Genomic DNA, 13494 nt, shown 5'->3' on the forward strand with positions numbered 1-13494 from the left:
TCCGACTTGCCTCGTTTTGTGAAATGCGGTTCTAGATACCAAGATGGTGATGACAAAAAGCTTGGTGTAACACTTCACACTGGGACTTAACAAACAGATGGCTACACTCGTGTTTTACGTGCCAACTGTGGTGGCTGTGTGCAAAAACATACATAAACACAAGGCACTCTTACCCAAACATTTTGAGCTCAGTTGCATTCAACAAATTAGTATCTAAGGTAATCGTGACACCAACATTTTGGACATGCACCAAAAAAAGGATGCCTCCACACGCTAATCTTAAAAACCCTAAATTGGAAACGGGTCAAACTTCACAAACACACTTGGACACATCCACAGTTTGTTTTCATGTGTGAGGGGAAAGACGTGTGTATGAGTGCTTTGAGGCAGCAAAGCTGATTGTATTTCCTCTCCAGCAGCTGATACTGTAGCTGCTGTGACCAGCTGCAGCTGTTACTGTGTGTCACATCCACCCACACACACATGCACTCACGCCAAACTCACAGCACACAACCCACCCCACCTGCACGTACCCTTTAACTTGAATGCATATGTGACAGCGGAGTCTTCATGAATAACCTGGATGACTGAATAAGCACAAAAAGCTCCTGTCTCAGGGTTTAGTTTAAAAGGATAAAGGTGCAGCCAGTGAAAATCACATTTCCTCAATGTCATTTTACTGGTCAGCCTAGTAAAATGGAGGAAGCATTTTCCTTGAATATTCCACAGTTGTGGAAATTTCTTGTATAATATTTTAGACATGCTTGGTCAACAACATGTAACAGAGTTGTTTTCTCCACTGGCTACTTGAAAAGCATCATTGTTTCAGTGAGTGCTAAGGCTAAGACAAAGCTAGGAAGGACCGGATTAGCAGTGTTTGTATTTATTTGATCTAAAGAATAAATACAGTGACATTAAAATACACTTAGATTCCCCATAGCCTGTAACTGAGAAAATAACTGCGTGCTAACGGCACATCATTCGTCAACTTGTATGAACAAGTTTCACACATGCATCCACACATTCGTACAGACAAAACAGGCTGTATCATTTTATATATATATAATTTTGTGTATTAATCTATACAGCAACGAGATGACATTCACCTGACTTTGATGGAGGTAGGAAGTAGAAATCTTTCCTCTGGTTATCTTTCAGTTTTGATAAGTCAAATTTCAGATTTTTCTCAAGTCCCAAATTGGGACACTGAGGCAGCTTTCTTTCTTAGTTACTTACTGTAGCCTCATGTTTTGGTGCTTTATTGTAAGGTTCATATGATTCAACTGGATATGATTAAAAAATCTTCCTACCCATATGGAAAAGAAATAGTAAAAACTTATAAAAGACTTGCATAAGATGTGGTCTACGTCTTATAGTGAATCATATAAGGCTTATATGATTTACTCATGAAAGTGGCCACTTTCTCATTACTTTCATATATTGTTTTAGTAAGTATCCAAAACATACAAGTTTCATTTATATAATTTTTCAAGGGATCTTATATCTGTTTTCACTCTTGTATGCTTTTCATACAAGTTTCACACAAGACAGATACAAACTTTATAAGATTTATATGTATCTTTTCCATATGGGTACCCATGTCACTGAAAAAAAAGTTCCTTTAAAAAATAGAAAATGTCACGGTAATTTTCAGCCAGTGTGTTATTTGTTTGTTTGTTTGTTTAAGTTTCTGTATGTGGTTAAGAAGTGTGATCTCAAAAGTACAGAAAAAAATCCATAAAATTTAATACTAAAACTATTTTTTATGGTGTAATGTAAAATTTATCAAGTCAGTTTCAGTAAGTTCAGCTATCATCAAAAGGCATACCTCAGTTATTCTACCTGTTTTATTTCCCATAACTTAATGAACTTGAACCCCAATGCAGAAAACAACACCCACCTGAAAGGTAATCCCAATTTCATACACGTAACAGTACATTAAGAAGATTCTGTGGATGTTTATAGCTTTACATTGCAAAAATACTCATTTTCACATACTGTAAACATACTGTACACTGAGACAGATACATGCAGGTGATATTTACAGTAACTGACATTGTTCAAGAGTATTATTTTTTTTAAATCACATAATTATTCGTGCACATAAAAGATGAACAAGAGAGATCATATTCAATCTGACTTGCTCTGCTTCGTATTTGGGCAAATTTATTATCATCACTTTGAATTTGGGAAATGGTGAAAGAAAGACTAATCCAAACAAATTTTTTGTTTCTGCAAAGCTTCTGCTGAGAGCAATGTATAAAGTAAGCACTTAAAATATGCGTAACCTGATCGGTATGTTTTTACAGGGAGTGTAACAGACAATGTTATTGAACCAGATCCAACTACATAAAAAAAGATCTCCCAGCTCTTCTGACAGAGTGCACCGTTCGTACTTATAACAGAGCAAAAGCAGATAGGATAAAAGGAAAGCGTGGGTTCATGGGGTTGTTGGTGGAGGGACAGAGTGGGGGATATAGTTTAAGGGAATACGTGACGAAAAGAAGCCAACACATGGGGAGGACACTCATGACAGTCACAAGTTTGGGTCTCACATGTTTATCTGATACACAATTAGACACCACCAAATAACTACGGACCAGTTGTGAGTTTTGTTATAAGGAATGAAGAAAACAGGCAAACTGTGAGCCTTAAAATATACTCCCTGTTTCAAATAAAACCTTTGGCCACTGGGCAAACATGTCGTTTCTTATCTCAGTTCTGTTGGGTTCCGGTTCATGGAGAGTTTATCTTGATATTATACTTAAACTTTGGTTTCTCAGAAAAAAAAGTTTATCTTAACTGCAAATATTATTTATATTTCACGTTTAATCCTTTGTGGAACAATGTAAGAAACCACTGTTTTTGACTTAAAAGGCTCCATTACTGTGGCAGCTTTTCAAAACAGGTAGTCCTCATCTGGTATTTTGATGGTATTTTGCAAGAACACATTATGTTCTGACAAAACACTTTTACTTATTCTAAAATTGATTTTTACCCTTCAGCTGTATAAGCCTGATTGAGTATTGTCTGGTGTGTGGGCGGGCAAGGTAGACACTCAGGTTTGTGATGGCGATAACTCGAGAACGAGACAACGCGGGATATTCAAATTGATGAGAGGTGTGTCTACTAAAAATCTTGAACGAGTCAGAATCTCAGTGACCTCAAGGTCAGAGGTCAAGTTTTCAGGAAATCTTGTGAATGAGATAACTCGAGAACAAGGCGACGTAGGGTTTTGACATTGACTCTTAAATAAATATTAGACTTGGGAGGTGTAGGGGTACATCTACTGATGCGAATCTTATTCATCCCACCTGATAACTCAGAGGCTGTTAATGATCAACTGTAGCTGAAAGTCCAAACGTTTAAGTCTTTAATGTTCTGACTCTAAGTCCTCTTCCTGCTCAACATTCTCAAATGTTACTGCACCTAGAGAGCATTCAGTGCTCTCCAGTACATTCTAATGCTGCTGTGCTGCACTCTTATTATGAGGACAATGATCTTTTTGACAATGTGCAGTGATTTGAAGCAGCAACCGTCTCGCCAACGGCTCACTCCTCTTCTTTTTTTAAGCAACAGGTAATCTCATGACTTTAGTCGAGGAACATTTTGGAATGAAGTAGCATGCATGATATCTTAGTACTCTTAAAACATGTATTATTTGCTACCAATATCATACCTGTAGTAATTCCAATTTGAGGAAGCTGATAATGTTTGATGTTGTGAGGTGTTTTTCATGGCGCTGCTTTGCAAACTTTTCCTGTGTTTATAGCTCCTGAACCAAAAAACTGCCCTTTTGATGCTAAATAAGCTACAGCATGATGCCTTTATGATCGACACAAACATCATACCTGTTTGAAAGGAGACACTGCTGAATATGGTTTGCCCATGTAGCTGCCTTCTTGATTCACGCCATTATGAGGAAAAATCGGACCCTGGATGATAAATAAAATCTCAGTAACGCTGACAACGTGGCCTCATAAAAGACCAAAAGGTTGGGTTACTGTAGTCTCAAACACAAACATTATTAACTTCAACAAATTGGTGCTTACTGCACACACAATGGGAATCCTAATGCTCTAATTGGTCAAGCTATTGAACTCAGACTGTCCTTACAGCTCCAGGTGGCAGAACGGTTTGCCTGCCCGTTGGTCAAGGATCCCGGAGCTACATCTAAAACTTGCTCAGAGCAAGACGATGGAGGAGCCAGATTCAGTGAGCTGCCTTGAATTGAACTCTCCACACTGCCCTTCCATCTAGAATGCTGAATGTCAAGTTCTGTAACATCAGTAAGAGCTGAGTTTCCATTCAGCCTTTGTGGGAGATTGGGATATCCGCTGTTCTCGCTGCATAGTCCCAATAGTCTCCTTATGCTCCACTGTCTTCCCCTACTCCTCAAACAGAGTATCTCCTGGAAAGCGTGCCTGAAATCGGGGCTGCGACAGTAGATGAGAGGGTTGAAGGCTGAGTTGGAATATCCAAGCCAATTGAGGAGTCTAAAGGGTACCTCAGTGTTGTTCAGGCCGAGTATGTTTCTGAGGATGTTGAGGATGAAGAATGGTAGCCAACACAGTGTGAAAGTTCCCATGATGATACCCAGAGTTTTTACAGCTTTATGCTCTTTAAGAGAAAACTTAAGACGCTTTGTGGCGGAATGTTTTCCATCCCCTTTGTCTGTCCTCAATCTGCTCTCTTTCCCCTTTTCTTCTTTACCAGTGTCTATACTTGGGTTCTGCATATTTAGACTATCGTCTCCTGCTTCTTCTCCCACCTCAGTTCCTGTCCTGCGTTGATTTAATGCAGGGCTATCATCAGGATAAGCAAACTGTGAAGTGCAATGCAAGTTATACATATGTCTTTCCCTTCCTCGGATCTTCTCCAGCTGTTTCTGAGCCTCCTGGAACACGCGGGTGTACAGGAAAATCATCACCATCAGTGGCAGGTAGAAGGATACAATTGAAGAAGTCACTGCGTATGCCGTATTCGTGTTGAACTCACAGCAGTTTTCATCTTCCAGACAGTCGAGAGCTTTGTCATCACCTGACACCGACCACCTCAGACATATGGGTACGAAGGAGATGAAGGAGGCCACCACCCAAACTGCAAGCACCACTGCAAAAGCTCGACCCCTGGTTATCAGCAGGAGACAAAAGAGTGCGCAGAGAAGTGAAGAACGTTGCAAACAGTAGACGTGAGTGACAACACAGAGATAATTTCTTACTTAAATATTACGTTGGTTGTCCAAAAATTTAAAAGAGCTCTAAAAGCAAGATAATAGCCACGACTACATTCTAAATTAACTACAGCTAAGCCCAGGATCTAGCTCAGGCAGGTAACATGAGCTGCACTGTGTCATGCAGAGATAACATGCCTCATTCTTCTCATTCTCCCCATGTCATATGCCAAATACACTCTTTCAGTTTGGTGGTCTACTTAAGCTTCCGTTTAAATTTTATATGTAACGTATTTGTGGGTAATTATGAGTCTGGTTAACTATATTCTGCTAAATATGTCCTTTGATTCATTCAGATTTAAAATGGCTAATCGCTAAGATAATGACTTTTCTTCTTTACTGTTACCTACATTATGTATTAATTTGATGAATTTGAGTCAGATATAATAATGGTAAAAAAAAAAAAGAAGTACGACATCTATAATTTCTAAGGTTTTACATATCAGGATTAATTTTTTAAACATTGTCTAGTCTTTATCATCATGTAAAATGAGGTAAATATAACTTGAGATGAACAACAACACATGACACGTTGCACTGTGTCATTATTTCTGCAATAAAAACAAAGCTAATATGTGGAAGCAGTCTGTAAAAAAACCCCTTGACTTATTCGCTTGCAGAACAACCTTGAGCAGCAATAACTTGAAATAGTCTTTCTCTGTGTGACTTTATCCGTCTCTCACATCATTGTGGGGGAATTATGACTCATTCTTCTTTACAGAGGTGTTTCCGTTCATCAGTGTGAGCAGGTTTTCATTTACTCAAAGCTCTCTTAAGGTCTTAAGCTCTCTTACACACAGAATTTCAATCAGCTAGAAGTCTGGACATCAACTGGATCTGACTGAGTTAGAACATCCTTTCTTTTTGAGTCATTCTGCTGAAGATTGCCTGCTGTGCTTGTGATCATTGTCGTGCTGCATGATCGAATTTGACCTCATATCTGACTCTAGAATACTTTGGTACACAGAGTTCATGATCGACTCACTGACTGCAAGGTGAAAAAAGTGGGCTTGAGAGTTTGCATGAGGTGCTTGTGTTAATATGCTGTGTTTGGCTTTCACCAAATGTGGCGCTGTGCAATATAGCCAAAAATCTCCACTTTGGTTTCATGTGTCCAAAGCACTTTGTTCCAGAAGTCTTGTGGTTTGTTCAAATGCGACTTTGCAAACCGAAGCTGTGCTGCTATGTTCTTTTTCAAGAGAAGAGGCTTTCCCCTGGCAACTCGGCCAAAACAAGCCATGCTTGTTCAGTCTTTTTTTAATTGTACCATCACGAACTTCAACATTTAACACGCTAACTGAGGCCTGCAGAGTCTGAGATGTAGCTCTTGGGTATTTTGCAGTTTCTTTGAGCACTGCACGGTCCGACAGGAGGAATTTGCTGAGGAGTCGACTCATTGGAAGATTGGCAGCTGTCTCAGTGCAGAATGATGGATTTCAAATTGTTTAAAATAACCCCATCCGTAAAATCACTGCTGATGTTTTTTCTTCTTCGCATTGTGTTATAACACACCTGAATGTTCCAGACCAGCGAACTGCCAAAACGTCTGTTTTTATAGAGGTGCTTACACTTTTAATGAAGTGCATTTGATTAGCAGCACCTGGCTGCTACTTACCCTGTTAATTCCAATGGAAGCAGTAAGGAAGTATTCAGTTTTTCACACGCTGCTTCTGCGATCAGGCATTAATTTTGTATAATAAATAGTCACACAGTGTAATACGTCCAACGTGTCGTTGTTCATTTAAAGTTTTATTTAACTAATTTTAAGACCTGCTAAGGATTGTTTTAATGTTAACATATCTTCTTTTTACCACGACTGTATTTGAGAATCAGAATATCTTTATTGTCATTGTAACAAGTACAATAAAATCAAGTGCTGTGCCTGTGGCATTGAAGAGAACAACAATAAATATTAGCAAGAATAAATATGACTTTGAAGGAAGTAACCCCAAATGTCCAGCCTCAAGCGAAAAGTCAGGGGTACTGAAAGCTCACGTCTTTGAAACTCTACACCTCTGGATTTTTTTTTCAATCTTCAGTGCAATTTGCACTCCCTAGCTGACTCTAACCCAGACTTTGCACAGGGGTACAAAAGGGAACATCAAAATTTTCACGAGTTTAGCCGCACTCCTCAACATCCATAAGCAGACTTTGATGTGTGCAAAAAGTAGAGTTTCCTTTTTTAAGTTGCATAAAGTTAGATTATTTAACCTTTATTAAAGTTTTATAGAAACAGCTCTTCAGAGAGGAGGCTATAGCCACACTACAAGGAAAACTGTCACTAATGCCCTGATTAAAAGTCTCATATTTTCCAGTATGTTGCACTTCTGGTTATACCGCAACAAGTGTCAACAGGGTTTGCCTTCAACAGGAGACAGAAAGCACCTGATGTGACATCACTGGTTGGGTTTAACTAAGTGTGAAACATCTTGGAAAGTTTGAAAATGTAGAGATTTTTGCAGTAGCAGCTTGATCTAACCTCATACTACATACTAGCCAAGCTACATCTCTTTTGTACCTGGTGAGCAGTGTTGGGTAGCGGAGCGGCGAGGTGATGGCAAGGTAGCGGTCCAGAGCGATCACACAAAGCGTTTCGATGCTGGCAGTCACGCACAGCACATCGGTCGCTGTCCAGAAATCACACATGCCATTTCCGAACTGCCAGACTCCCCGCAGGATGTGGGTAGAGCCAAAGGGGACCACTACCACACCCATGATGAGGTCAGCAACAGCCAGTGAAGCAATGAACAGATTGGTGACAGTCTGGAGCCGCTGAAACCGCAGGATGGCGGTAATCACCAACACGTTTCCTGTGTAGAAGAAAGCAAACTGTATTCGAAACTATAAACTGGATCAATTGCAAAAGCGCATTTCAAACACAAGCTGTCCTCTGATTGAACCGAAAGAGTCACAGCTTACCGAAAACTATAGCCAGGACCAGAATGGCCATAGCAACACCAAGCAACACGAGTTCTGCATCACTGTACTCTGGTCTAGAAGAATTGAAGACCTGGGTGAAGTTAGTGTGCTGTGAATGGTTAGTCTGTGCTAACACAGTACTCACACCTCCCATGATCTACAGAGAAAACACAAAAAACACAGCTTGGTCACGAAAGGTAAAGACACATCAACTGATTGTTTTGCATGCATGATCACTTTAGTAGGGAAGATGTTTAAAAGGTATACAAGAGATTGGACAGCTTGTATTTGTTCCTTTGTTTGCCTCTGTGTTTGTCATGCTTTTAGCAGTTTGTGCAGCAGCTTACGGGATTTGTATTTTTTTGGTGTAGCCTCAGTCCACAGGATCAGCATTTGGCTGCAACTAGTCCACACACACTTCCTAGTGGGGTGTTATCTGCTCAGGCTTTGATACTTTTTGAATAAGATTACAAGTGACCCTCTGATCTGTTTGGCATTCTTTAACAAATAAGGGTATTACTTTTTTTTTACACCATTAATGCCATTAAAACAAAAAAGCAAATGCCAGTGCTGGTAAAAGTGAGAGGGTGGCTCCTGCAACACGTGTAAATGAAGTTACTAAATGCCCTTGTTATGTAATAGTGCTTACATAAGTAAATGCACAGACAGATGAGTGTGCTCCTAATGTGCCATTAACACACACAGGTGTATATTTAAGCTGTTTGTATACCAACAGATCATTCTTTCTGCCAGAATGATCAAAGAATGTAAAGATATCAAACTTTGAGCAGTATATGATGAAAAATAGCTTTGACAGAAGTCTGTGCATAAGAGCTAGCCTGCTTTCTATCTTATAGAAACAAACAAACTGTGTATATGTGTTCACAGAGGAAGTTATATGTGCCTCTGTATTGTCATGCTTTAAACTTATCCTCCCCAGTGACAACATATGTCCTGTGATATGATGTCATGTATCAGCATCTAACTTCATGTTTTTCTTACCTTGTGTTGCCATAACCTCCCTTTTTCTGTCAACACAGAAAAAGGGAGTTTTTTAGTTTTCGGTTTTTTTAACTGATACTGAATACTGCAGTGACAGAAAACAGGAGAAAAGTGAGCAGCAAAAGTTTACAGGAAATAAAAGTCCTTGTCCAAACCACTAGGCCATCAGGACTTCCTCTACACACTAATCTTAGTGCCATGGTACAGAGTGTGCACTTTCGTTTCAGGGTGTTACTAAGCACAAATAACTGATGCTGAGGAAGAGCAAGGCTTGTGAAATACTATATAGGCTCCAGGAGCCCATATACTGGTGTTTGCAAAGGAGCAGTGCACAGTAGAGCAACAACAGGCAGCTTAAATAAATAATCCCCACATTGCTACGATGCTTTATAGATATATTCCAGTGATACATTAAATAATACATAAAAATAAAGTTTTGGCATCAGTTGCATTTATTCCTCAATGTTATTTCCAGTCATGTTCCAGCATAAATAATAATAATAAAAACAAGACGTCTGTTTTTTGGGGGCTGAACATAAATGCTCTTCCACAGCAGCCGTCTAACTGACAGTAGACACATGGCGATCCTTGTTTGCGCTTCTGATGTAGATCCCTGTCGGGGGATGGTAAGTTGTATAAGTCATCCTGTCTGGACAGTCCATGAGTAGTAGACAGATATTAAATGGCTACTACTTATTGACTGTTTGCCCTTCACAGGTGGCATTTGACTTATTTTTGCTTTTCTCCAAAATGTGCAATTAAGAGAAGAACACATCTATGTCTTAATGCTAATCGTAAGGCTGCTTGGCCAACTGGATCTTCTGTGTGCATTTGCACTTAGATGCATGTGAATGTTGGCTTTATTCCAATGCACTCCAAACACTCACAACATATGTTAATTGGCAGCAGTAAAGAGGTGCATTGATTCATGAGTGTTTACCCAGTCCTCTCATGGTCAATGAGCAAAGTGTTGAATTTTGGGATGCTTTTTAAATGTCTGGGTGGACCGTCGGGCGATTGTTGTTTTTATGACAATCATCCTGTAAGTGGGATAATCGTCTAAACATGAAAGTTAAACGGTGTCATTACTTAGCAAGTGCGAGGCACCACACATTAATTTGGAGAGCAGGTATGCTGTCAATCATGCCGTCTGCATCCACAGCAGCGTGTTTGTGCGAACATTCGTCATCGCTTGGAAAACGTCCCTAAGTCAGCACATTAACATTTTAGTAAATACGAACTAAAAGTGCCGAGAAAATGATGGATCTGCTGGAAAGGTAAGTGCAGACTCCTTTTAAAATGAACATTTTCATTATTCATGCTTTGAAATGACTTCTGTTATATAATAATGTGTGTGATTGTGCACTACACACACAAAAATCAGACTTTCATGTACTTGTTAATTCATTTATGTTTACATGATGTGACAGTCGCTGTTGTTTTTCTCACAACACCAGTCACTTACCCTGTTACTCTTTGCCCTAATGACCCCTGTACTACCCCTGCAGAGGGGATCAGTACTCCAGGAGGTGGTTGCACACATTAATACCAAGTCAAACTTGCAAAACAGACTCCAATCGCCTCCCTAACCAAAACTGTTTAAACAGCCGAGACCGAATCAAACACAAAAGATTTACTGAGACGTAAAACTCCCAATATTTAGGCTTAGGGAGCATGGCGATAGTAAGTACACTGAGCACTTAACACACAAAAGCGCTTGCACAAATATAACCATGAAGCTGCAAGTGTGTGGAAAATACACAGAGAGAGAGAACACCCAGCTTTTGTTGTCGTCGGTAAAATAAAGAGATGACGGTAGAGCAAACTGTGAAAAGGACACATGCTTTAATAGGAAAAGATAAACAAGTTTCCCTCCTGATATCATAATAACAGGAAGAAAAGGAAGAAAATCAATTATATCTGTAGGTTTTGTCAAACAATTTAAACAGTAAATGTATTATATGATAGGTAATCTTCAAATCTCCCATGATGTCAGAGTTAGGTGCACATATTTTAAACAATGTCATCATCAAATAGTCTTGTAAAACTAGAGCAACTTGAAGATTCTTTATCTGCACTGATCCCTTAGCATTTACTTTAAATCTATATTAATTTCACTGCTTTGATAAGTCCAAAAAAATCACAGAGAGTGGTGCATGCACCCGTGACAAATAGGTTGCCTGCAAGATTTGCACTTTGTAAAACACACTTTTATTTTCAGTTGTTCTTTAATTGTTACCTCCAGACTTTGTCCTCTTCTTCAGTCCAGTGTTTTCATACTCCAGAAGCTTTTAAATCCACCACACAAAGATTCATAATAAAGTGTCTGCCAGCAGCTTTTTCTTCATTTTTTGCTGAGTTGTTAATTTCAGGAGTTGGTGTGTGACTGACATGCACAGACACACACACACGCACTCACACGCTCTGTCTCGCTCCCTTCTGTTCCCACACATGTATAAACACTTTCAGGTCTCAAGCACACTTGCCCCTTTGAAGCAGCTGAGTCTGTCAGCCTTTTTATAAGCAAGCCACGATGACATCACAGCAGGATAGTAGCCTATCAGAGGACAAGGAATGGCTTTTGGTGTATATCATATGTCTGCAGTGCACTGACAGCCGGACAGCACCCAGTGCTCTCTGGGAAACCTTAGGTTTTTAACATTTATTTATTCAGGGCAGCTTTTCTGAGCTTCTTTTCAGCACCACCCTCCTCACATTCTCACATAGGAGGTGCCAAACAAAACCACAGACTTCTGTATTTGGCTGCTGTTTAGCTGTACTTCTGCACCACAGCAGTGCAAAACATAACAGCAACACTATTCAAACTGAATATGGCGTTATACTGTATTCCCAGTATATTCAGTGGTACAAGTTTTACCTGTTGCTTTCTGAGATTATGAGGATATGATAAGAATCACTTTGCATGCTCAGACAGAAAGTCAAGGCTAAACATCCATTCACCAGTCTCTGGTAAACTTTAAATTAGAGTGTTTCTTTGTTCCAAACTGCAGGGCTGATTTTAATATTTATAGTTTTATATTAAAATGTTTAATACAATGTGGACTATATGAAGTCTCATTAAAACAAACTTAGAGGCAGTGGATGTGGGAAACAAAGCGTTTTAAATATGTAATTTTGAATTTTCTGAAAGACATGAATTCATGAGTTATTTCCTTGATTTCTCTACCACTACACAGTCCTGTGAAAAACTAAGTGCACATCTTGATTCAGTAGCTTGTAAAATGACTTTATCCATCTTTCATATGCTTGTGGGAGACTTTTGGCACACTCTTCATTGCACTGTTGGCTCACTTCATTGAGCTTTCGTTTACACCACAAGGTCCCCAGATGATGTGGCTGCAAAGTATCACTACCTCTCCACCACCATGGTTTGAGGTGCAGAAATACTGGGTTTGGTTTTGCCAAACGGGGTGCTGTGAAATATAGCCAAAGATCTTCACTTTCATATGTGCTAAGGACACTTTAACCACGCTGCCATGTTCTTTTTAGAGGCAGGAGGCTTTCTCCTGGCTGCCCTTCCAATTAATCCAGGTTTGTTACGTCTTTTTCTAATTGTGTTTTAACTTTTAGCATGCTTCCTGAGGCCTGTGAGGTTTGAAATGTAGCGCTTGTTTTGTTGTTGTTGTTTTTTTTATTTCCCTGAACATTGCATGGTCCCAGCAAATTCACCTTGAGGGGATGTATGTAGGGATGCCAGTTGTGTGTTACCACACACTGAACGCTCCAGACCATCAAACTGCCAAAATCTCAGTGTTTATTGAGGTGCTCACACTTGCTGATGATCAGTGAATCAAACAGATTTCATTAGCAGCACTTGGCTGCCACTTACCAACTTAATTCATAAGGAAGCACTGAGGGTGTACTTACTTTTTCACTGGGCTGCATACAGTTGAACTGTAGTCACAATGAAAACTACCCTCAATAGAACATGAACTTTGCTGCTTCATGTTTGTGCATCAGTGTTTCTCATTTCACTGAGCCATCACGGCACAGACAAGCCACCACTGGTCGCATATAAACAAAACACTGCGATTACTCTTTTGTCAAAAAACATCTTTTTTTAAAAACTTTCAAGGCAAGTCTCCATATGTTTGCAAAGCTGTTGATGTGATCTGTGATCTCTAGTAATGATAAATACAGTGTACATACAAAATAATAATCCAACCCAGTGTGCAAGGTCGTGAACGCCTCTGATGCAACCAGTGGTAGTGTCAGTAATCATACCCAACCAAATATTAGGCCACTAAAATGTTTTGGAAAAAGGTTTAGTTGATGGGCTACCTCGTAGAGATCCACCCAACTGAGTTATGACAAGTCCA

General features: G+C 39.6%; 1 protein-coding gene across 1 annotated transcript; it reads right to left on the bottom strand.

Moving 5' to 3' along the window:
• Positions 1–1833: 1833 nt before the first annotated feature.
• On the bottom strand, positions 1834–11725 carry LOC100711747 (beta-2 adrenergic receptor). Its single transcript, XM_005452631.4, has 4 exons — positions 11394–11725; positions 8153–8309; positions 7752–8043; positions 1834–5129 (listed from the first exon to the last, which is right to left on the bottom strand). Exons 2-4 carry the CDS (start codon positions 8304–8306, stop codon positions 4088–4090), a joined length of 1488 nt encoding a protein of 495 aa, XP_005452688.1. The 5' UTR covers positions 8307–8309; positions 11394–11725; the 3' UTR covers positions 1834–4087.
• Positions 11726–13494: the final 1769 nt, after the last annotated feature.

Source organism: Oreochromis niloticus, linkage group LG10 (assembly GCF_001858045.2).
Source record: "Oreochromis niloticus isolate F11D_XX linkage group LG10, O_niloticus_UMD_NMBU, whole genome shotgun sequence".
Lineage (NCBI taxonomy): Eukaryota > Metazoa > Chordata > Actinopteri > Cichliformes > Cichlidae > Oreochromis > Oreochromis niloticus.

Excerpts from the sequence above, each read along its gene's own strand:
- LOC100711747 (XM_005452631.4), bottom strand. The coding sequence starts at position 8,306 with ATGGGAGGTGTGAGTACTGTGTTAGCACAGACTAACCATTCACAGCAC. Across the intron at positions 8,044-8,152 it reads GGTCCTGGCTATAGTTTTCG|GAAACGTGTTGGTGATTACC; the intron begins GTAAGCTGTGAC and ends TCTTCTACACAG. Across the intron at positions 5,130-7,751 it reads TACCCAACACTGCTCACCAG|GGGTCGAGCTTTTGCAGTGG; the intron begins GTACAAAAGAGA and ends GCTGATAACCAG.